At 36.3% G+C, this 25,487-nt stretch overlaps 1 protein-coding gene across 1 annotated transcript in view; it reads right to left on the bottom strand.

The window, feature by feature from the left end:
- The window catches only part of LOC117929998 (DNA repair protein RAD4), a 50,778-nt gene extending 27,743 nt beyond the window's left edge, over positions 1 to 23,035 (bottom strand). The window contains 11 exon segments of the mRNA XM_034850447.1: positions 1,361 to 1,748; positions 1,751 to 2,113; positions 2,116 to 2,132; positions 5,777 to 5,826; positions 18,474 to 18,575; positions 18,684 to 18,776; positions 21,676 to 21,768; positions 21,869 to 22,186; positions 22,418 to 22,539; positions 22,626 to 22,664; positions 22,902 to 23,035. Coding sequence (XP_034706338.1) covers positions 1,361 to 1,748; positions 1,751 to 2,113; positions 2,116 to 2,132; positions 5,777 to 5,826; positions 18,474 to 18,575; positions 18,684 to 18,776; positions 21,676 to 21,768; positions 21,869 to 22,186; positions 22,418 to 22,539; positions 22,626 to 22,664; positions 22,902 to 22,944 — 1,628 coding nt within the window. The 5' untranslated portion in view covers positions 22,945 to 23,035.
- Positions 23,036 to 25,487: the final 2,452 nt, after the last annotated feature.

Raw genomic sequence — 25,487 nt, 5'->3', positions numbered from 1 at the left:
ACATGGGTATTCACCTTCTTCTATACTACTAGATATGTTGAGGCTTTGAGTTTTGGTACAGCCTTTTGTTTTTCAAGTAAAATTTTATTAGATGGGAAATGGTGATGTTATCAGTTGTGATGAGGTACTTGAAGATAGAGTTAGAAAATGAAACCCCGCTTCTATCCAGAAAACTCAACCAAAATAGAATTGGACAAATGGACCCTATCCGGTGAATGGAAGAGAAGCCACAGCTCTCTGATTTTCTCCTTATTGAGTTTCTGCATTAGTTCCAACAAGAAGAAGCCGTTCAATTCAAGAGAGAAGTTTAAGTAAAGTATTTCTCCATCATGAAATTTCTAACATGTGAGGAAATGTTAGAACTTGTGAAGAATCATGGAATTGTATTTGTTGCATTGATGGAGGAATTTACAATGAATATATATATATATAGGGTTTACAAGGAAAACAATAAAGGAAAATAATCCTAGAATACATCAAAATGTAGACACCATTAATCAACTATAGAAACAAGGAATCCCTAATTTATAGCTCTAATTTATCATTAATTTATAGCTTGTATAAGCTGTAAATTTCAATCACAATCAGCCAACAGAACCGTTCCCAACAATGATTCTTAAAGGTGATAAAAATGATGGTAGCTTTCTTTTGGCAAGAACTTTTCTGATGACAACAATGAGAAAAACCAGTTGGAAAATTAGTATTGCAACTGTTATTTTGCAAACCATACCTGCTTTTGATAATCAAGTACCATCAAGAAGTTTGCTCCTAAGGAAATCCCCAAAACTATTGACCAATGAGAGCCTTAATTTGTAAAGAAAAAACCATGAGAACTACCCCCAGGGTGTAGGATCTCAGACAATCTCCCAATTGATGAGAGATTCCTACTAGACCTGACCTCACAAGATGAGAATTGCAGTGTCTCCTAATTGATGAGATGATCTCTTAGATAAGCCCCATATCTGTATTGATGTTACTTAAGCTATTTATACATGAAAACTGTACCAGAAATCCAAAAAAGTTATCATAAATTAGAATTTAAATAAAGATAAACAATCAAGTTGCTGCTATGCACAAATCAGTTTATTTTCAATAAATTAACACAAAATTTATTTAAGCTCAAAGAAAGTTTCATCAAATGTAAGTTGGCTTATATTCAAAAAGTAGTATTTCATTAGAGACTAATCAATTCATTATCTAGAAATCATTCAGAAGCTGATGCAGAAAAGAAACAAACTCACTCTCTTGTTTAGCAAATTGATAATATATATTTAAAACCATCAAACTCATGTCTCAATTAAAAGGTAAGAATGTTTGTAGACGTTCAGAGCAGAAGTAAAAAAATGCAGAGAATGCAAACCTGCGTGTCACGTCTTTAGCCCCATTTCCAGAAAAGGCAACTACATATCTCAAAGATGTTTTGCATGCAGCAGCTGCAGCTTCTACTTTCTCCTCTCCATCAATAATTGCATTAATAGCATCAATATGCACCCATTTTCCTGTCAAGTTCTCTCCAGTGCAGAAGACTTCTGCCCAATACAAAGGAGCTCCTATTTTTCTAGATCCAACTGCAGTAGAGATCCCCTGGGAGGGGGTTGGAGATTCTTCAATTTTGATTCTTTTCACCCTTTTTAGAGGGGAAGAGAAACTTGATGATTCACTAAATAATTCTTTCACATTTGAACCTCCATTAATCTCATTGATCCCAACTGCTGTTGCAGAAAGAGCCATTTCCAACTGCATCTTGACTCAAGATCTCCTTTCCTCTTTGACCCCTCAGGTTTATCGGTAATGCAGTCTTCAGAGATAGCAAATTGTTCCTTGCAAGCTAACGAATCCAACATTCCATCATTTAATTGATCAGAAATTGGAGAATCGGTGGACTGGGCAGTTTTTCTTGTTGATTTGAGATCCTTATTTGTGCATGCATTGTTTTGAGAAGGTTCACAGACGTTGCCCTTGACATGGCATGAGGATGATTTAACAGGAGAGGAGGAAACCTGATTTTTTCTTGCCACCATCAGTGTTGAATTATCAAATATCCCTCCACTTGCTCTGTTTGCATTTTGAATAGCTGATTCAGATTTGTCAGCACCTGGTTTCAAGGGAGCACATCCAGAATGGATACAAACCTGAGAATAGATATAAAGCTTCAACACATGATATATGCCAAACCAAAAAATCCAGACCTAAGAGAAAAAATACCTAGTCTTTGTTGAACCTAAGTGCAATATGACCTTTTTCAATCACTAAATATCATTACACAGAAGAAAACAGAATAAAGAATAAAGAATAAAGAACATATGATCAGAGAGGACCTATGTATACACCTAAAGAAGAGCATGTGCTATAGAAGAAGTTCAAGAAATAAAGCATAAGAAATCAATATAGTGCACATTACAATATATCACTAGAGATGCTCCGCTGAGGCCTGTGAAACTTGCACCTTGAGAAACAGCTCAAGTACATGTCTGAGGCTCAATCACAATGCCTATACACCTTAAGGAATAAGGCCTGCATGACATGTTAATCATGTAGAAATCAAGCACTAAAATATCAAAAGGTCAAAATTCATCTTTTTCTTTCATCACTTATTTTACTATTTTACCAGACTCCTAATACAGTATATTTCAATGTATTTTAAGTTGTGGGACTTCACATGACTTGCAAACATGGAAGGGATTTGGAGCTATTGATTCATTGTAAGATTCATAACAAATTACCTTACAATTGTTTATTCAAATGAAAGTCCATAACATAAATTACATAATTTCCCAATAAAGATTACATTTTCCCATGCCTTCTTTCCAAATTAGAAGTTGAATTTTGAATACTATCATGCTGAAATGAAATCCTCAAAGGAAGGAGGAGATAATTTCAGAAACCAAAGGAAAGTTGATGAGAAGGAGTCTCCAAAGTCTTCTAAAGTTTCTATATGAATCCTTTTTAGAATCTAGAAAGTCTTTTTTCTTCAAAATTTCTTTTTATTACAAGAAGTTTTTAATAAGTTTGAAGTTGCTAACTTTAACAAGAAAGTTTCTCTTTTCTTTCAATTCCATTATTTGGAAGTTGGGAAATTTAAGAGTTCAAAAAAGAAATAAGAATCCTATTGAGCTACTATATAGGCTAGGTTTGTTTTTTCCTGGTTTTATTTAGTTCTACGGTTTTCTAAAGTTTATCCATAACACTAATTATTGTAAAATGAGATTAATAAAAAAATGATGAACGATTAATAACATAAATTTGCTACAAGCCTTTCAACATTCGAATGGTGAGGCTCCATCTTTTCTTTTCTAGGTGAGACTCCAATAAGGCTTTAGCCAAACTCTAAGATTTCCTATCTTTCTTCTTTATTTATTTTTTCTTCTCTATATTTTATTTTTCTTTTCCCTACCATCATAATTTCACTACTTGTTCCTCTCCTTATATCCTAAAAGATTTAAGCCTTAGCCATTTTAGTTTATTGTACACCTATGGTTATCCTACACCAATATTGGTATTAGAAGCTTTTGGCTTGAAAATGCATTCCACTTGAGGAGTGGAACAATTTGTGCAACAATAATTGAAGGCTATAATTTTTTTAATGCAATTTTGGTGACTAAACCAAAGGCAAACAAAGAGGAGGATTGGAGGCATACTAGCATCTTCTAAACTTGTGTTCCTTGCTAAGGGAGACTATTTGCTATGATTATTGATAGAGGCAGTAGTTCCAACATAGCTTTAAAGACATTTTTTGAGAAGTTAATCTAAAGATAGAGAATCATCCAAATCCCTATCAAATAGCATAGGTAGATGACCCCTCTATTTCAATGAGTTCTCTTCGTCTAGTAACTTTTAATTTTAATAATAATTTTGAGATATCTAAATGGTGTGATGGTTTGCCAATAAAATTTGTCATATTATACTTGGAAGATTGTGGGTTTTTTTATGAAAGAGTCCAACATCATAAGAAGACTCTCCATCCAATGAAGGAAATTCCACCATAGAAGCAACCAGAGGAGAACAACACCCTTGAAAATAGAAGCACCATCAAATACTTTCACTAAGAGATAATTCAAAGCTGACAGCAAGGAGGAAGGAGTTGTCTATGATGCGCCGGTAATGCTAATCATATTGGTGCAATGGTGTTCTGAATTCAAAAAAGGCAAAGATCGTGGATGGGGTAGCAAGGCCTATTCAAGGTCAATTTTGGAGTTTCAATATGTGCAGGGGTTTGGTCCAAACTTGAACAACTGCAATTGCACTCCAAGCATACTGGAGAGGCATCTTGCTCAAAAGATGCATGCAACAAAACAAGAGACTGCTGTTTCTATTTTAATACAAACTATTGTCAAAAATGGCTATTAAGAAAGAAGCAGACGGATGCCACTTGCCACCACAATCCAGACGAGATGGAGGATGTGCAAGGCTCACTCAAGTTCCTGTGACCAAGTTTCAGTTAGAGAACTACAATGTTGATGGAGTCAAAAGCTAGCAACAAGATAGCTCCAAAGGCCTAAACAAGAGAGTAAAGAAGCGGATTTCCTGTGTATGGCAAAGGATAAACTTGAGAAGCAGTTGGAAAATACTCTTTTGCCTCCCTCAAATGCGAAGCTTGGTTAAAGGTTCAATCCTGCTCCTGAGGAAAATCAATGCTTCTTGAAATATCCAAAGTTTCTTTTTTAAGTTTTTACTTGAGTTTAGAATCTAGAATCTCTTCTTTATTAGAAAATTTTATTATAATAAGTTTTTATAAAGCTTTAAATTTCTAATTCTAAAAAGAAGGTTTATATTTCCTTTTCAATTCCATTATCGGGAAGAGAGTTTTAGGAAACAAATAAGAGTCCTAATAAGTTCCTATACAGGTTAGGTTTCTTTTTTCATAGTTTTATTAAGTTTTTTTTTTTTTTTTTCTAAAACTTATAAATGGGATTAATAACCGAATGAACGATGAATAATATGAATTTTTCAGCAAACCTTGCAATTTCCAATGATAAGACTATTGTTTTTGTTGAACTACCAATTTGCCTAAAAGCTTAAACTTGTAGGATTTAGGCTCATAATGTATATCATACACACTAACACCCTTGTAGCCTCCCTTTTTGAGCTTACATATAGGCTTAATAAATTGGATAAATAAACATGCAGTGGTGAGGTTCAAACACTTAAACTCTTACTAAACAAGGCTCTACTACCATGTTGAACTACTAATTTTCCTAAAAGTTTAAGCTTGTAGGATTTGGGCTCATAATGTATATCATACACTCTTAACAATTTTTCTTCTAGGTGCAACTCCTAGGAGGTCTTAATGAGATTCTAAGGTTTCTTATCTTTTCTTCTTTACTTATTTCATTTTTTATTTTTTATTTTCTTGTCCCTACTGAAATAACTTCATTCCTTGTTCTCTTCTTAAATACTAAAACATTGGATTCCTAGCCCACCTAATTTGATTGGGAGGTTTGTCCCACATCACAAGGTTGGTCATATTATTGAAAACTTGGGGGGAGACTTTTGACATTTAACCTAAATTTTTTGTTTGAGAAAAATAATGGACTTGGTGTGTCTAAAGGGTAGAAGTACTCATGCCTCCAAATAAGTTATAACTTGTAAGGAAAAAAAAAAACCTAATATGCTCCACTTTCAATAAAAAAGCAAGGAAAAGTATTTATCATAAAACTGAAAAATACTGCTCAAAAAAAAAAAAAAAAAATAATAATAATAATAATAATAATAATAATAATAATAATAATAATAATAATAATAAAATACTGCTCTCAGTTTCATCATAAGGCCATACCGAGTGGTAAGATTCAAAGCTCTGAACAGTGCAACAGACAATGCAGCAACCTGCAGGAAAAATGGTCTTGTAACTTTTACTCAGAACATTATGCAGAAATATGTATATCTACATAGTTATGTTCTCCCATCAACACAAACCACCCTAACTGCAACATTATTGTGTTCAAACAAAAATTGTATTATGGAAATCCAATCCAATATCCAAGGGAGTGAATGACAAAAACATTGATCAAAGAAATGCCACAACCATTTTGTAAAGCCTCATGTTAAAATTTCATCCAACCATTAGCATGGGCAAACCTGGGCAAAAGAAATCAGAAAGTCATTTGAAGTGAAGCAGCTTAGATCTTTTACCACAGCCATTTTACAAATTTTTACTTTTTAAATGCACTTTCCACTTTAAATTAGTTATCACAATTTAAACTGCAATTTTTATACTCATCCACTTAAAATCGGATCGAACCGGCTAATTGGACCAGTTAAACCTCATACCAATCACATGCCCAGTTCAATTCGCATTTTCAACCATTTTACCTTTAAACCAGAATTGAACCGCCAGACTGGACCAGAGATTCCTTCTTTTCCTTTCTTTTTTTTTTCTTTTTTTTTTTTTTGTTGTAACCTTGTGCAGCCCACTTTTTAAAAGGTCACCCCACCCCACTTTTCAAAGTGCCAATTTTCATTTCAAACTTCTGCTTTTTGCCAGCTCTTTAAAGTGAGTGAGCCCATGAGTTGACTCTATTTTATATATTTATATATATATATATATATATATTAAAGTGGGCAGGCTTTTCTTTTAATAAAATTCAAACAAGCTGTAACAAGCCCTCCCTAAAAGGGAAGAGGTAGTAAGTAGTTGATCATTTGAATTAACAAAACTTGATTAATACACAGCTTGTTACAAATGTATTTAATCCTAGGACCTCTGAGAGATTTAGTGAAGATGTCTGCTAGTTGATCATTTGAATTAACAAAACTTGTAGCAACACATCCTAATGCGATCTTCTCTCTAATGAAGTGACAGTCAACTTCAATATGTTTGGTCCTTTCATGAAAGACTGGATTGGATGCAATATGTAATGCGGCCTGGTTATCACAGATGAGTTTCATCTGTTCATCCTTTCCAAATCTCAACTCTCGAAGAAGATGTCTCAACCATATGAGTTCACATGTTGCCAAAGCCATAGCTCGATACTCAACTTCAGCACTAGATCTGGCCACTACATCTTGTTTCTTACTCTTCCAAGATATTAGATTACCTCCAATAAAAACACAGTACCCTGAAGTGGAACGTCTATCTGTGGGTGAGTCAGCCCAATCTGCATCTGTGTAACCAACAACCTGAGTATGACCTCTATTCTCGTACAACACACCTTGGCCTGGTGTACTTTTGATATATCGAAGAATGCGGATTACAGCATCCCAATGGCTATCACATGGTGACTGTAGGAATTGACTAACAACACTCACAGGAAAAGAAATGTTTGGACGAGTAATGGTGAGATAGTTCAATTTACCTACGAGCCGTCGATATCTCCCAGGGTCTCCTAAAGGCTCCCCTGTCCTAGTACAAGTTTGACATTCGGATCCATAGGTGTGTCTATCAGTTTACAGTCTAACATACCAGTTTCTTCCAGGATGTCTAAAGCATACTTCCTTTGGGAAAGGACCACACCGGAACTGGATTGAGCTATCTCAATTCCCAAGAAATACTTGAGTTCCCCAAGTCTTTGGTCTGAAAGTGGGTAAAAGATGTTGCTTTAGTTTCTGAATACCATCCTGATCACTGCCTGTAATGACGATGTCGTCCACATAAATAACCAGATAAATACACTGCCCCAAGGAGTTATGATGATAGAAAACTGAATGGTCTGCTGTACTGCGAAGCATGCCAAACTCTTGAACAATAGAACTAAAACGACCAAACCATGCTCGAGGAGATTGTTTCAAGCCATATAGAGAACGGCGTAACCTGCACACTAAACCAGACTCCCCCTGAGCAACAAAACCAGGAGGTTGCTCCATATAAACTTCCTCAGCAAGATCACCATGAAGGAAGGCATTTTTAATATCCAACTGATAAAGAGGCCAAGAACACATAGCAGCCATGGAGAGAAGCAAGCGGACAGAAGCAATCTTGGCAACAGGGGAGAATGTGTCACCATAATCAGAATCATAAACCTGAGTATAGCCTTTAGCAACTAAGCGGGCCTTAAGGCGATCAACCTGACCATCAGGACCAACCTTAACTGCATAAACCCAACGACAGGCAACTGTAGATTTACCAGAGGGTAAAACAACAAGATCCCAAGTGTCATTAGAGTGCAGAGCATCCATTTCATCCACCATTGCCTGTCGCCAGCTTGGATGGGAAAGAGCTTCATGGGTGCTCTTTGGAAGAGAAACAGAGGATATAGCAGAAACAAAAGCAGAATAGGGTGAAGATAATTGATGATAACTCAAAAAATTGTAAATAGGATGAGGATTACGAGTAGAGCGAGTACCTTTCCGAATAGCAATGGGTAAATCATCAAAAGAAGGCAGAGTCGGGGCAGGAGAAGCCGAAGGGATAGGAAGTGAGTCAGCAGGTGCCTCAGCAAAAGGGAGAGGAGCAGCGACACGAGGGCGACGATGATAAACCTGAAGTGGTCGAGGAGGCACAACATCAGATGGGGAGACAATGGGAAGGGGCAAGACTTCAGAAACAGGAAGAGACTCAGAAGTGATGGAAAAGAATGGTGAGTCTTCAAAGAAAATGACATCAGTGGAGATGAAGTATCGATGAGTCTCAGGGGAATAACAGCGATAACCCTTCTGAAGTCTGGAATATCCCAAGAAGAGGCATTTCATGGCTTTGGCAGAAAGCTTGTCCTGTCCAGGAGTGAGAATATGAACAAAACAAGTACAATCAAAGACACGAGGAGGAAGGAAATAAAGTGGTTGGTTAGGGAAGAGAAGGAAATGAGGAATCTGATCATGTAAAACAGAGGAGGGCATACGATTAATTAAATAACAAGCGGTAAGAACAGCGTCCCCCAAAACGAAAAGGAACATTACTATGGAGGAGGATAGTATGAGTTGTCTCAACAAGATGTCGATTCTTGCGTTCAGCTACCCCCATTTTGTTGAGGAGTATGAGCACAAGAAAACTGATGAAGAATCCCATTATGAGACATAAATGAAGTAAATGGAGCTGAAAAATATTCCCTAGCATTATCACTGCGTAACACACGAATAGAAATATTGAACTGGGTCTGGATTTCAACATAAAATTTCTGGAAAATAGAGAATAACTCAGCTCGATTTTTCATTAAAAATAACCAAGTACATCGAGAATAGTCATCAATGAAAGTGACAAAATACTAAAATCCTAAAGTAGACGCAGTCTGACAAGGACCCCAAACATCAGTGTGGACAAGCTCAAAAGGAGACTTTGCCCGATTATTCAAACGCTTTGGGAACGAGACACGAGTATGTTTCCCAAGCTGACATGACTCACACGAAAGCGACGACAAAGTGGAAAAACGAGGGACCATCTTCTGGAACTTTGAGAGACTAGGGTGGTCCAAACGACTGTGAATGAGGAGAGGAGCATCAATGGAAATGCAAACTGTAGGAGATGAATCCGAGGTGAGGTGATAGAGGCCTTGAGACTCACGTCCTATGCCAATCGTCTTTCTCGTACTCCGGTCCTGCAAGGTCACAAAATTATCAGAAAAGGTAATAGAGCAATTAAGAGTACGAGTCATTTTGCTGATGGAAATAAGATTAAAAGGACATTCGGGAGTATAAAGGACAAAAGTGAGAGGTAGAAAAGGCAGAGGAAGGGTCAAACCAATACCTTTAGCTACAGTTTGAGAACAATTAGCTAAGGTAACAGTAGGTAAATCAGAGGTAGGAGTAATAGAGAAGAAAATATCCTTATTACCAGATAGGTGATCAGAAGCTCCAGAATCTAGAATCCAAGGTCCAAGAGAAGATATGTGGGTAAGGCAGACAGAAGCATTACCAGGTTGGGCAACAGAGGCAACAGAAGCCTAAGATGCCTGAGATGCGGAGGAGCTCGGAGGCTGAGGCAGCTGAGAATCAGAGGACTGGGCCACATGGGCAGTGCGAGGAAGCCGTCCATGTAACTGATAGCAACGATCGCGAGTGTGGCTAAGTTTATTGCAATAGGTGCAATGAGGACGTTGGCCTCTACCTCGGTTACCACTGCGTCCTCCTCGAGAGGTAGTTTGAGAAACTAACACAGAAGAATCTGAAATGCTATCAGATGGCAAAGTTTGAGTGGACGAGATACGAAGGAGGCGAGCAAACACATCATCCAAGGACGAAACTGATGAACTACCAAGAATTTGATCGCGGACAGGCTCAAGATCCGGACGGAGGCCAATAAGAGTAAGGACCATGAAGAACTTATCAAGTTGTGTTTGTTGAGCCCCAACATCAGGAGTAAGAGGCATCACAGTCAAGAACTCCTCCTTAAGAGAGGCAATCTGGCCAATATAAGTAGATAGATCCAAGTCCTGTTGGCTGATATGAACAATAGCAGAAGCCACCTTATAAAGACTCTAGATATCATTCGTGTATAATCCTTTGGCCTGAGTCCAAAATTTAAAACAAATTTTGTAGGCCCGAAGATGAAGAAGGATCTTGGGATCAACGGATTGCCATAATACACTACATAACTGGGCATCTATCTTTCTCCACTGTACGCGCTTAACCTTAGGGATATCTGCCTCCTATGTAACCAAGTGATCCTCATATCCTTGTCCCATAAACCAAAGTTCAACAGAGGCAGACCAAGAAAGATAATTTTCACTGCCAACCAATTTCTCCGAAGTAATCATAGGAGATCCAGATATGACAGAGGAAAAAATGGAAGTTTTAGTAGCCATATCCACTTATTTGGAGAATGAAGTATATTTGGATCAAAGAGAGCCCTAATACGGCTACAGATGCGGCTGAAGAAGGAAAAACCGAAGAATCGCCTGTGTGAGAGACCAAATGGAAAAGAAAAACAACTGTGGCACCACCGGAAAGGTAGAAGAACACTTCCCAAGGCACGTGCAGGGATTGGGGTTGAGAAAAAAATAGCCGGAGGACGTCGGAAAAACTGTTCGGAGGGCCGGCGGAGGCAAAAGAACCCCAAAAGAGGCACGTGCAGGGCTCGGATGGCAGAAACGGGTATGAAGAGTGGCTAGTCGGCGTCAGGCGAGGCTGGAGGAGGAAGCGTGTCGCCGGAAAGTGGCTCACGCGCCCTCACGTGCGGGCGCGTGAGATGCAGTCGCCGGCCGGAAAAACGCACGTGGACGGCGCGTGGGTGGTTTTCTGGCTCCGGTGCTTTGGGAAAAATTGGAGATCTCCTCCAAGTGCTGCTTGCGGTGTGGGAAAAAGACGTCGCCGGAAAAGTTCGCAGGAAAAGTCGCCGGCGGTGAATGTTTTCTGACGACGATTCGACCGACCGGAAAGCGTTTTCTGATGACGATTCGACCGACCGAAAAGCTTTGGGGTCTGGGGAAGGTGACCGGAATGAAACACGATCACAGAAAGGTTTCCCGGAATTGATGACACGGGGAAACTGGAAAGAATTAGGTTTTCTCCCTTGGCTCTGATACCATGTTAAGAGAGAGAGAGAGAGAAGAAAACCTTGATTCTCATTCATTGTGTCTACTTACAATTGAGAAAATATATATATACAAGGCTAGGAGTCCTAACTACCATACATGTGACCTCTATTAAAAAGGAAATATTGTACACTATAAATTCATTATATTCAACAGACCATTAAACTATGACCTGGTAACTTTTTCGATTCAATAACCGATCTAATTACGAAAACATTGCAAATTCAATTCTTTGTGTGTTCATTAGGATTGAACATCCACGTCATTACTTGAGTGGACACATGAATTGCACATAACAACTTGCATAAAGTGCAACATTTTGTTGTGCATAGCCATATTACGTGCACACACACCTTAAGTAGGGTACAACCATTTGGAATAACTAGAAGTTGAGGCAATTGAAAGGTTAATTGTTGTAAATGTGAATGTTTGTTGGAAAGTAGAGAATATTTCTTTTGACTTTATTCTGATTTAATTATGGACTAAAATCATCGGATTGAATAGAAAATCAATTCAGATTTGTATATTTATAAGATGGGAAAGTTAGAGCAATTGTAGAAATTTGTTTTTAATTCCTTAGCCTATTTCCTTTATTTTTTATTATTTCCTTAACATATTTCCTTTTTTCCTTCGCTGTACAGCTTGTATAAATAGGTTGTAAATCAATGGACTTGGTGTGAATGAATCATTCTAGCTTTTAGCTTTCATGGAATCAGAGCCAAAAAAAAAATTTGGCAAACTCTTATTCTTCTCGGCCTCCATTGCCATTTTTCTATTGAAGTTTTTTCTGATTTTTATTGCCAATTTGTTTTTCCTTTCATTGAGAATGTCAAAGATCTCAAATAACTCCAGGTCTAGTTCCTATTCAAATCCACCCAAAATTGCTACCAGTTTTAAAAAATCCCACACTTCAAATTACAACAGGAAAATTAAATGGAGAGAATTTTTTCTCATGGTCCCAATCTACCATGCTTTTCCTGAGAAGTAGAGGGAAGATGAAATATGTGCTTGGAACTGTCAAAGAGCCTAAAGACTTGGATCCTAAATTCAAGATATGGGATGTAGAAAATTCAATGGTCATGCCATGGTTGTTGAACTCTATGCAACCAGAGATTGGGAAACCCTCTCTTTATCTCTCAACAGCTAAGAATGTGTGGATGTGGGATGTTGTGTCTCAAATCTATTCAAAGAAGGGAAATGTTGCCGGCAACTATGACTTGAAGACGACTATTCATAATACAAAACAAAGCAATCACTCTATGACAGTCTAATACAAAAAATTGTGGCAGGAACTAGATCTCCTTCAACATTTTGAAATGGTAGCTCCCGAAGATGCAGCAACCTTGGCAGAAATTTAGGAATGTGACAAGAGTGTTTGATTTTTTGGTTGGCCTAAAACTAGAATTTGATGAGGTAAGGGGCAGACTCCTTGGAAAAGAACCTATTCCTTGTCTTAGTGATGTGTTTTCTTATGTGAATACCGAGGAAGGTCGAAGGAGTATTATGATAGGTACAATCTCCCAAGAAGTCTCAGCTTTGAAGACTGAACAAGATGGAGGCTCCCAAATCATTCTAATCTCTCTAAATCTTAGTAACAAAAGAAATTTGGAGAGAAGGATACTTGTTGGTGTGATTACTGCCAAAAACCAAGGCATACAAGAGAGACTTGCTGGAAGTTGAATGGGAAATTATCTCTTGGTGATAAAGGGAGCAAGACACCCTTCAAGAAAGCTTTCCAAGGGATCTTTGCAAATGATCTTGAACCTAAAACAACCTCTCAATCATCAGATAAAAGTCCCTTCAATAAGGATCAACTAGAGCTATTGTACAAGATGTTAGGCCAATCTGGATCTCCATTTCCTCTTATTTTGCCAAGTCAACTAATATTGATTATGCATTACATGCATCTAAAAATATTTCGTCTAATCCCTGGATCATTGATTCAAGGGCCTCTAATCATATGATGAATGAGTCAAAGTATTTCTTTTCTTATAGTCTATACTCAAATGATGGTAAGGTTTTTTTGTTAATGGTTCATTTATTCCTATTAGTAGAGAAGGTTCCATTTCAGGTTCTCCATCAATTTCTTAATTTAGTTCTTCATGTTCCAAAAATTGCTTGTAATCTTTTGTTAGTCAGTAAAATCACAAAATCCCTCAATTGTTGTGTAAAGTTTTATCCAACTCATTGTGTTTTTCAAGACCTGATTACGGGGAAGAAGATTGGCAATGTTGAGGAGACAGGACTTTATTACATAACTCCCAAAGTGAAATAGAATGCAAAAATTGAGAGGTTGCAAAGGGATTTTTTTATGGTCAAGGACATCGTTGTGAAAGGCGCGCCTAGGCTCGGGGCAGCGCGACGCCACCCTCCGGCGCCTCACTTGAAGGGAGGCGACGCCCCTTCACGAAGGCGCTGCTTAGGCACGCAAGGCGCTCGCCTCCGGCAAGGCGCGAGGCGGTCGCCAAAGTCGCCTAAGTCGCCTCCGACGGTCCGACCAAGTACGCACCTCTTGCCGTCGAGTTGCAGAGAGTCCTAAATTTTTTTTTTATTTAGTGGGTCCAAAACAACGTCGTTTTGGAGCCTATTCCTTTTAAAAAAAATCAGACCAAAACGACGCCGTTTTGGCCTATTCCTCCCTTCCAGCCCCCTTTTGCTGGTCTTTCTCAACCCGAGACCACTCCCATTCATGCCCTAGCCTCTTCCGTGCTGGAGAAGTGAAGAAGAAGAAGAAGAAGAAAAATAGGGGGAAAATAGGAGAAAAATAAAGGGAAAATAGTCACGTACCTTCCGGACCTCGGTATTTTTCTTTTTTCTTCACTTTTCTGCATTATTTACCATTCTTATCTCATAACTCTCATTGGTAATTTTTTTTTTTAAATATAAATATTATATTTTGAGTTTTTGACATGAAAATTTTACAAAATAAAAATAAATAAACAAAAAACACTCATAAGCATGTTTGTTGTTAATGTGATAATGTGATATGCATTTTTTTTTCAATTTTTTTTCTTAATTTAATTATAATTATTTTATTGTAGAATATAGATAATTTGTTTGCAAGATGGATAATAAGAGTGAAACTCAAGTGGACTCTAGTGCAAGTGGAAGAAGAGATCCCGGGTGGAAATATGGTCGTTTGGTTAATGAAAAAGATTTGAACACCATCATATGCATTTTTTGTGATAAAGTAACCAAAGGAGGCATATATAGACACAAACAACATCTTGTTGGTGGATATAGAAATGCTAAAAAGTGTAGAAAATGTCCGGAACATGTTAGAGAAGAAATGGAAGAGTATATGAGTTCCAAGAAAAATCAAAAAGAGCAAATGAATATGGGGAGCGAAGATGTTAATGAAGATTTGTTTGGTTTGGAAGATGAAGATTTTGGTGAGGAGATTAATAGTAGAATGAATGTCACCAACATTTCTAGTGGAGGTAGTAACCGAGGAGGAAGTGGTGGTAGGACATTTTATTCAAAAAAAAACAAGACAAAAAGGTCCTATGGATCATTTTTTCACTCCTAATACAGAGATGGTTGTTCAAAATCGAAAGAGTGGAAAGATGAATCAAACTACCATCAATGATGCCTACAAAAAGGAAGCAAGAGAAAGAGCTTGTATGCTTATCACAAGATGGATGGATGTATGAGGCTGCTATTCCATTTAATGCAGTCACATATCCGAGTTTCCAACCAATGATTGAGGCTATTGGCCAATATGGTGTGGGTATGAAGGGACCAACTTTTCATGAGGTAAGAGTTACTAACCTTAAAAAAGAATTGGCTCTCACAAAAGATTTGATGAAAGATCATATGGTGGAATGGGGGAAAAATGAATGTTCAATTATGATAGCGCGCCCCACTCTATCTCCTTTATTTGTTGTTATTTCCTTAGCATATTTCCTTTTTTCCTTCACTGTACTTGTATAAATAGGTTGTAAATCAATGAAATCAGTGTAGATGAATTATTCAAAATCCTAATTCTAGCTTTTAGCTTTCAATATCATCTGTCGGCAATTTCATGATAACAACATTCATTTACAATGTAAGCTTTTAGCATAATGTTTCATCATTATGACTCCTCAAGATCAATCATATGATTATATCATCACATGAAGACCAAACTCTCGATGATCGGTCAAAACACAAGTTCATCACATTGATAACAAAGCCAAAATTAAGAGTTGGTTTTGTCCCAAGACTTAAAACAATACCAGATTGCTTTGGTTCACCATTTTAGAGACTTTAGAGAGAGCCTTTAAAAAGCCCCAAGGTAGTCCAAGTGTCTTGATCTATAGGTCAAACGTCGTGAAAAGTGTCAAAATTGAACTCTAGGTGAACCTTCACCACTAGCCAAAATGACAATTCACAACCAGCCAACTTAAAAATAGGAATAAAGCCTCTAGAGTGGGGCGCGCTATCAGCAATATTGGCAAAGAGAGTAGATTGTCTGCAGCATAGTCCACTACCAACCAACCCTGCAACAGAAGGTTGATTTTTTAAGCATCTCTCTGGAGTCCAGTTCACCACTACAGAACATAGGAGTTCACTACTAGTGTACTTAAAACCAGAAAAGCGTTTCTGCTATGTTTTCTTCCTTATTTTAAAAGGTTAAAGGCTGGTGCTTCTTCCCATCATTTTAAGGAATTTCAAAGAGATATCAGAATTGGCTACCGGAAATAATTCAGAGGAGGATTGGTTAATGTGAGATCAGCTCAGAATCCAAAGTGAGACGCTTCTATATTGGAGAGATACCAGTTCAGGTTTGTGTGATTTCAGATGGGTTTGTTAAGACATCAAATATCCTTCCATCAAGATCAGTTACAGAGAGATACAACACAAGGAGTGTGATTATCAGTGATGATCTCCAGACTCAGATTTGGTAAGATGATTGATACAATTCAATCTTAGACTATAGTGGATTTGCTAGCTGTGTTAAGACCTGAATTGGTGTAATTAAAGTTGCTCTGTCCCAGGTTAATGGGCATATAAACTAATTTTGCATTGGAGATCTTAGTAAGGTTTATCACAAGAGATAATACAAGGTTTTTCAATTTGAAATTAGAGTAGCTTTATTTCTCAAAACTGATTTTCAAATCTAATTTTAAAATTAATCCAAATTATGTCTTAAAATGGAATCTCAACAAGAAGGCACATCTATAGCACATCCACTTGCTTTCAGAGGAAACAATTATACTCACTAGAAACTTAAAATGAAAGTTCTCCTTAGGATGCAAAGTGAGAAAGTTTGGGACTCGATTTAGTTCGGGTATACTCTCCTCTAACAATTTTAGACCTTGAAGGTAAAATCTGCTAGTATTGAGAAACGAAATCTAAATTGGGATCACAATGAGAATAAACATAGTGAGAATAATACAAAAGCTTCTTTTTCTTTTCTGATAGGCAAAGATAAAAAATATTAGAAGTGCCTAACAATAGCGCATGCAAAAGAAGATGTAGCGTATACAAAAGCACCAAGAAACCAAACAAAGAGGTGAGAGACACAAGAACAACTCCCTCTCTCTATTTAGAGCTCAGCCAATCAATTATATCCACCACAGACATTATAGAATCTCCTATGTACACTTTAACCCACTCCAAAGAAATTATACATAAGGGATTGTTTGATTGCTTGATCTGTTTTTTTAGTATTTTCAGATGTTTTCCTATTCCTCTCCTTCCAAATGGTCCTAAGCAAGCACAAAGAATTTTGTCTCCAAGCTTTTTTATTTTATCATAAACAATTAGATGTATTAAATTAAGGATAAAGAAATACAAAAGAAGGATGAGGAATCCCCCCAAAATACAACAAAGTAATCAAAAAGTATGCTAAAGCATCTGAAGTACTATGTAAATCTATACAATAATAAAGTACCATATGAGAATATACAAAAAACAACCCATAGCTCTAGTAGTTGACTAATTTCCTTCCAAGTAACCTCTCCTTACTATCTCACACCTTTCAAACTACAAATTTCTCTCAAAGCTTGCTTCCTCTTCTTTCCAACAAAGGATCCATGCAACCTCAAAATGGCACTTCTTACCAAGGAATGCATCACCCACTTTATGCCAAATAGGACGTAAAACAACCACCACAAGATCACTGCTTTCGTACAAAGAAGCAAGATGTGATTAATTCTCCCTTACACAGCATCTATTCAGCAACTTTCATCCCTCTTTTTGAGTTGGTCCAACATCAAGATCCTTACTCATGCAGCTTCCCAAGCAGAAAAGCAAGCCCTCAACAGAACCCAAGGTTCCAACCCATGTGAAACTAGGCAAGCTTCACAATTTTTTGCTCTTCTTCATTTCCCTTCTCTTTATATTTTCTTCTCTACCTTCCTGCTAATCTTCTCACTTTGGAAACGCATGCTGAAACTTGCAAGTTTTATCCACATACTAAGATGGGTCAACAGATATGAAAACCACGGGGGCCCAACTTCAAAGATAAAGTTATGGGCACCCAGCCTGTTACATTATATTTCATTTTTATTTTTCTTTTATAGAAAACAAAAGTTTACTAATAGAGATGGAAAAGCACAGAGAAAGAAGAGAGATCCTTCCAAGAGATACAAAAATATGGAAGGAGGAAAAGAAGCAACACTGAAGGAATCAGATCCCATAAAAAATAATTAATTAAATAAACAAGTAAAACCTCTCACAAGACTGGATAATAACTCAAGAGGTAAGAAGCCCCCTAACACACCAGAATAGGCTTCCCTCTTACATCCACTGCATCCTAGTTACCTAACTTGGATCTCCATGCAAAGAAGCAGCCCACAGCTACAGAAGATCCACAAGGTAATAACCCTTCCATTTATTGAAGAGCAGATTTCATCCTCTGTAATTGTTAGGAGTACAACAATTTAGAGATTTTTCTTTTGTTTATATTATTTATTTATTTACTTTTTGCTTTGGTAAAGGATTTTCTAAGATAAGGAGCAGAAAGAATTCATTAGCAAAAGGAAAAGCAAGGACAAAAAAAGGATGAGAAATCCTCCCAAGGAAAAAAAAAGTCTCATTCAATCTTCTAACAAATTTAGAAACAGGATCTGGAGAAGCTACCTCCTCTGGAGTGCCTTCATGAGCCTCAAGAGCAAAGGCCAATGATGAATGAAGCGGTCTCTCTACACTGCTTGGGCTTCTGACACGGAAGTTATCATGAAACTGAAAGTTTTACGTAATACCATCAAATAAGATAGAGCATGCAATATGTCATGAAACTATGAGACATACAACGGGTTTCTATGCAAGAAAATGAGAATAAATCCATACCCAACGAACAAGCAGGGTGAAAGCATTTGCAGTCAGCCTTGGAATTTCTGATATTTTCAGCAGGTCTGCTGGTAGAAGCGAAAGTAAGGAAGCCTGAAATTGATGTCAAAATTCTTCAAATTGAATGAATCATGCTCATTTCCTTCCATATCAATGACAAGAAAGAAGATGAAATAAAACAAGAAAAACCAGATAAGCAAAGAATATGAATGTTCAAACTAAGATAGCCAAACACGGATTTTTAATTTTCTAATTCTGGAACATAACCTTTCAAAAAGTCAAGGTAAATAAGAGATGTTAAGCTATGAATTTGATCCAAATGCTTAAGTTACGTAATGTCAACAATGTATATCAAGTCAACTTACTTGGACTAAATTCTAACACCCCACCTCACAAACAGCCTGCTTTGGCTTGCATGTGGGCTAAATAACTGAGGGAAATAAACACTTGTGGGATATGAATTATGGCTTACTGAAAATCTAGGCTCAAATACCATGTTAAACTACCAATTTAACCTAAAAGCTTAAGTTATTAAATGTGGACCAACAATGTAATCAAGCTACTTGCATTGTACATGACTTGGGTGCATTAAGAGTTGCACCAAAGATCCAAGTCATAGGTTCCTAGCAAGTTGATGACTCATTCATAATTGATTCATATACTTAGGCAATCTATTTAAGGTTATAATGCACTACCTCCTAATCGAAGGGATGACTTGTCTTAGTCATCGGGATGAGTTTCTCATTATGAGTGCAGTAATGTATATGGTTACATATTAAATAGGACCTACAGTAAGTCATGACATTGGTCATCGAGTAATCATAACTTGACCAAGTTATTGTGTTGCTTAAACTTTCAACCTTGAGAGAATATTGAATTAGTGTTAAGGTCTTTAGTGGTTTTAACCTATGGATAAGACCCTAAGATGGTCATATATTCCCTATGAATTGGGTCATTATTGATTAAGGCAAGTGATAATAAATATTTTCAAGATAGGACCTATGATATCTCATGAGTTTAAGACAGTGTGTCCCCTTGGGTGATCCTAAAGATTTGTGATCATGAAATCTATGGTCATAGTATTTCCTTTAATGCAAATTGATACATGCTCTTAGTAAGCTAGAGTGTCAATTGATTACATAATAGAAAGATTTGAGACCCAGGGATTATAAAGGTAATCTTAAGAGGTTGATAGTGTTCACCTCGTTAAATTACAGACACTAATTCATGGGTAGTTTGCATGTAGTCGTTAATAGGTCACGGACCTGAGTTTTCTATCTTAATCTAATATCATAAGATATTAGAGTGTAGTAGACTCTCTGTAATGGGATATTAAGTCAACTTTAGAATTGGATTCTGAGGAAGCCAATACTTCCCTCTAGGTCCGATTGTTTCCTGCTCAAGCTCATACTCATTAGTGTTAAATTATTTGAGGGACATATTTGTTTTTTATTCATATGTGTACATAAAGGCATCTTGGTAAATAAGCATGGTTACACAAGAGCTTATAAATAGTCTTTATGGATTGAGCTAATTAATTAATTGAGACTCAATAGGGTTAATTAATTAATTAATTAAGCCCTAATAGGCTAGATTAAGTAGCCCAAACCCAAGATGAGTTGAAATCACTTAAGCCCATAGGTAAGCCTATATAAAAAGCTAATTAATTAATTGGAACTCAATAGGGTTAATTAATTAATTAATTAATTAGGACCTAATAGGCTATATTAAGTGACCCAAACCCAAGATGAGTTGAAATCACTTAAGCCCACACATAAGCCTATATAAAAAGCTAATTAATTAATTGGAACTCAATAGGGTTAATTAATCAATTAATTAGGACCTAATGGGCTAGATTAAGTGGCCCAAACCCAAGATGAGTTGAAATTACTTAAGCCCACAGGTAAGCCTAAATAAAACCCTTAAGGGTTTAGGGCTTACAATTTTTTCAATTCAATTTTTCAGAAAGAGGAACCACAGCCTCCATCCCCATAAAGAGGATTCCACCATCCTCACATGTCAAGGTCTAGGAGAAGGCCATTGGGCAGAAAATCATGAGTTATTCGAGATCTGTACCGCCCTCTTCACCGATTGGAATTGATTTGGGAACTCCAGATCACATGTATTTTTTTTTAAGCACCTAGATCTAAGGTTCAAATTTGTGAATGTTTTCATTGCGTAGATCTAGAAATCCCTAGGATAGTCTTGCATACACCCCAACATCCAAGGCTTTGAATTGAGTAATCCAAATATTCCAACAAATATATCATTCTTCTAGTGGCAATCAAGTTGTATTTAGTAATGTTGCATTCCCGTAATGACCTATTATTTCATCTACACCAACTTAAAATGCCCTCACCCAGATCGGTGGAGGTGTCTTTTCATGTAAATGTAGGATTAAGATTTTCATTATGAGGATAAGACTATGACACTAGCTCCATACAAAGGAGAGAGTTACATAAATCAAAGTGGAGGACCAAAAAAGGTAGTTGATTCCTTGAGTGGGCCCAATGGGGAATCATAAAGTGTGGTAGGAAACAGTAAGAGGTGCACAAAAAAGACATAGTAAACCTAGGGCATAATTTGAGAGAATATCAAGAGGTGTAGTGCCTTCTACACTTTATGTCAACTGCTAAAATCCAAAAATTTGCTTTACTAGCTAGCACTGTACCGAACAAACATGCATTCCCATTGTGGGATTTTATAATCACATAGACAAACATAGCCTAGGTTGTAACATCCAACCAAGTATTGTGGCTAACATGGCAACCTCTAAGAACTAGAATATGAGAGATGTGTCAATGTCCAACAGACATAGAAGGTGATGCAAATGGATGAAAGACTAAGAGCATCATTGCCACATAGTCATTATAGATCCATGAAAAAGTATCATCACAAGTCTTCAAAGCAACAAGATGAGAGAAATAATAAGGAAACATACATAAAGAGAGCATTTCATCATGGTACAAAATGAAGTGATACTAGAAATAACCTGAACAAGAGGATCATTGCAAGCACTATCGATTAACCTTCCCCGTGCAAGTAAACAAAGCAAATGAACCTTATGAACAAGCTCAGCCAATTCCTGAGGGAAAAATGAGACTTTTGAACCATTTGGGCACGAGGGCAAAAGTCACAGTCAAACATATTATGAATACATCATTACTTAAAGATACATAGTTTACCTTATCTTCAGCAGAAGCTCGACGAATAGGCTTCTGTTGAGATGAATCCAGTAACCCGCTAAGCTCAACAGTCACCTCCTTAATCCCAGCATTTTGATGATTATCAACAGAATCCAGAGTGGGAATTGACCCCTCTTCCCAATCTGATTCATTTATGTCTTCTCCACTGTTTAAATATGTGTCCTGAGAACTTTTCTCATCAACTTCCTTTTCCAACGTGCTTCGTCCTATTGCACTTCTGCCACAACCTTCACTATCTAAAGCATTCCATGTGACCCTTCCACCTGTATCTAGTATCTCACTTCTTTTTGACCCAATCTTCGGTTGGGAAAAGGAAACAAAACAAAATAAAAATAACAAACTTGGGAAAAGGAACATTTAACCTTTCTTTTGATGGCTCCAATTGGGATAACTCAAAAATCAAAATCTAGAGAATGAAAATTCAGTTTAACATGTAAACTTATTGGACAAAGCTTAGCCTGAGTACAATATCGAGCAGGATCCTTAATAGTATATATAAACAAGGAAGATAAGGTTGACGGGACTAACCAAGCCAGTAGATTCACATTGTTGGGAGCAGCTATCTAGTTTCCTAATCCCTGATGAGCGGCGAGGGTTGGCTCGTCTTAGAAGTTTCCCTACAGCCTCCCGAGATATTTCAGCAAGAGTGACTGAAATCGATTGTTAATTAAATTCATAACTGAGAACGACATGAGCGAACTAAAGCAAGAACAAACATTGAGGCATCAAAACAAACCACTTTCATCATTTAGAGCCTTCGCTGCATCGCTGTTATCTGCCGAAAACCACCCATGAATGATAGCAAAACAAACCCATTGCAAAAAAAAAAAAAAAAACAGAGATAATGAGTCAAGATAACATGAATTGACCCGCCTCGGAGCAAATAAATCGATTTAATCAAGTTGCTCCGTTTTTAATACCCTTTTAGGTTAAGTTTCTTTTCTTTTCTTTCTAAGTTTCCGAGCAACCAAACACAAAGCAGGAAGAACGATGCGTATGGTTAGGTTTTTACCGGACGAGTGGTTTTCCTGCTTGCACTGATTTCTGGTTCGCATTTCCCACACACAGAGAAGGTTGCAGAGAGGAACAGAGAGTCGCTCCGATCGTTGGCGCCAGTTGGCTGTTGAGAGCTAGTTCCTAAGATGGTTCTGGTTACTCCGGTTACCAAACAAAAAGAAAAAAAAAAAGAGAGAAAAAATAAATAAAAATAAAAGCTTAGAGGTGGATTAAAAAAAAAAATCTTAAAAAAGAATTTCAATAAACAATGAATTATGATATATCATAAATATCGATAGATATTTTGATAAAAATATCGATGAAATGAAAATTATTCAAAATTTATAAAAATACTTAAATAAAAATATGAGACAAAAATTGTTTAAAATTCATAAAAATACTTAGAAAAATTTTTAAAATTAAAATTCATAAAAATACTTAAAAAAAATTTTAAATTTAATAAAATAAATAAGAATACACCGTATTAAAATTATTTTATAAGTGTAATTAAAGTAGGTATAGTCAAATATAATATTTATAAAAAAAATTAAAAATTTATCTTAAATTCCTTTAATATATTTATATTCATTCATTTTAAAAATTAAAAACTATTTTTATTGAAACATGTGTTATTAACTTTTCCATAAAAAAAATTAAATCCATTTATATAAAAAAATATATTTGAAATTTAATTTCTAAAATTTTATTACTTGTGGTGAAAACTTTCTGTTATTGAAATTAATTTATTTAAATAATTAAAATTATAAAATAAATTATATTAATAATTTATCTTATCAAATTTGTTAGGAATTTGAAGTTAATTCAACCTATGGTAATCACCCTAGAGGGAGGGTGAATAGGGTGATGGTCTCTTTTTGCAAATTTAAATAAGTGAATGCAAGAGACAATTATATGCAAGTATATAATAATCAATATATAGATAATTGCATATAAATTAAAGAGTATGGAAGAAAGAATGCAAACACAAGAGTTTATAGTGGTTCGGCGCAACCCGGCCTACATCCATTCTCCTCTAGCTTCAATTCCGAGCTTGAGGTTTCACTAATCCAAGGCTTCCAAACCAAGCCTTCAAGCAATACAATTGAATTATGGTTCCAATTCACCCTTTTGGACTTTTTGCTCCAAGCACCCTTTACACTTTTCAAGACATATCCCACTCTTAAACAACCCCTCAAGTGATACCCCACACTTGAGAAACTTTCTCTTAAAGATTTACAAATGAATGATCTCTCAAAAATCCTAGCACAAGAACTTTAAGCTCAAATGATACAAGAAAAATTAGGATTGAACGGTGCACTAAAGATATGCAAGTTTTAAAATAATGATACACTCAAAAATACTATTCCAAAGATCAAATATAATCAAGAAAGATTTTGAAAGGTTATGCTCATTAAACAATGAAGATTGGAGCCTTTTTATAGAAGAAAAAAGTCAAACTAGCCATTAGGGGTTCGACCAGTCGAGCTAGGGGTCGACCGGTTGACTAGTCGTTAGCATTAAATGCTTGGTAGGTGACTGTTGGGCCTCAACCAGTTGAGATTCAACCTTGATCGAGAAGAGAAGGCCACTAGGAGAGAGAAAAACTTTTTGGCCTCCCTCAACCGATCCTCGACTGGACGAGCACAACCGGTTGAGCCATTTTTTGGCTTAACACCCAACCTTTTTCAACTTAAAACCTTTTAACACAAGTTTGAAAATCATTTAACACAAGGTTTTAGTTGAAAACATGAAATCATCCAATTCTTAAGATATTTAAAACAATATTACTCTTGGATGATTTTGGTGCATAAATAAAGAATGAAATGCATGAAAGTCCTAGTGCACCAACAACCTTACAAAGAGATCTCATGAAGCTTTGGTCTTGAAAAACTCTTCTCTTTGAGGTGGTCTTCTTCTTCATGATTTCTCCTTGGCTTAATTTGTCTTTGTGATTGCCACTTTGGAAATCGTCTTACCTAATCACACTTGAAATATGATCATTAGTTCTAAACCTTGTTTTGTTATCATCAAAATCAAGATTAACCAAACCTTGGTTTCACAAAATTAATTTTAATTTATAAAATATTTGAACTTCATAATTTTTTTTTATATTTTAGCAATTTTTGAATTAATTTTTATTTTTAATATTTTTAAATTAAAATATTCAAAATTAAATAAAATTAAAAGGATAAATAGAAAAAAAAAGTGAAATGATAGTAATTTTTAAAAATATGATTAATGAGATAAATGATAATACATGTGAGAAAATAAAGGTTAATCTTAAAAGAGAAAACACTCGAGAGGAAGATGAATTGGGATTAAAAAAAAAAAAAATCTTTTTCAACACAACAAATTTAAGTACAAGATGAGCAAATAAAAAGATATAAGGTTAGAGAAATCAAATTCAAATTTTATAGTAGTTTAGCACTTCCTTGTCTACACCCACTCTCCTTAAGCTCCTAACTAAGTGAGGGTTTCACTAACTTGAAGCTTCAACTAAGCTTCTGATCACCTTTACACTTGGATTCCAGTTTCAATGGACTCTTACACAATCTCTTCAAGTCTCAACTTACTTGAAGGCTTTATCACTCAAATAACAAGT

This window comes from Vitis riparia, chromosome 14 (assembly GCF_004353265.1).
Source record: "Vitis riparia cultivar Riparia Gloire de Montpellier isolate 1030 chromosome 14, EGFV_Vit.rip_1.0, whole genome shotgun sequence".
In the NCBI taxonomy this organism is placed as follows: domain Eukaryota; kingdom Viridiplantae; phylum Streptophyta; class Magnoliopsida; order Vitales; family Vitaceae; genus Vitis; species Vitis riparia.
This window is presented reverse-complemented; position numbering and strand designations above follow the sequence as displayed.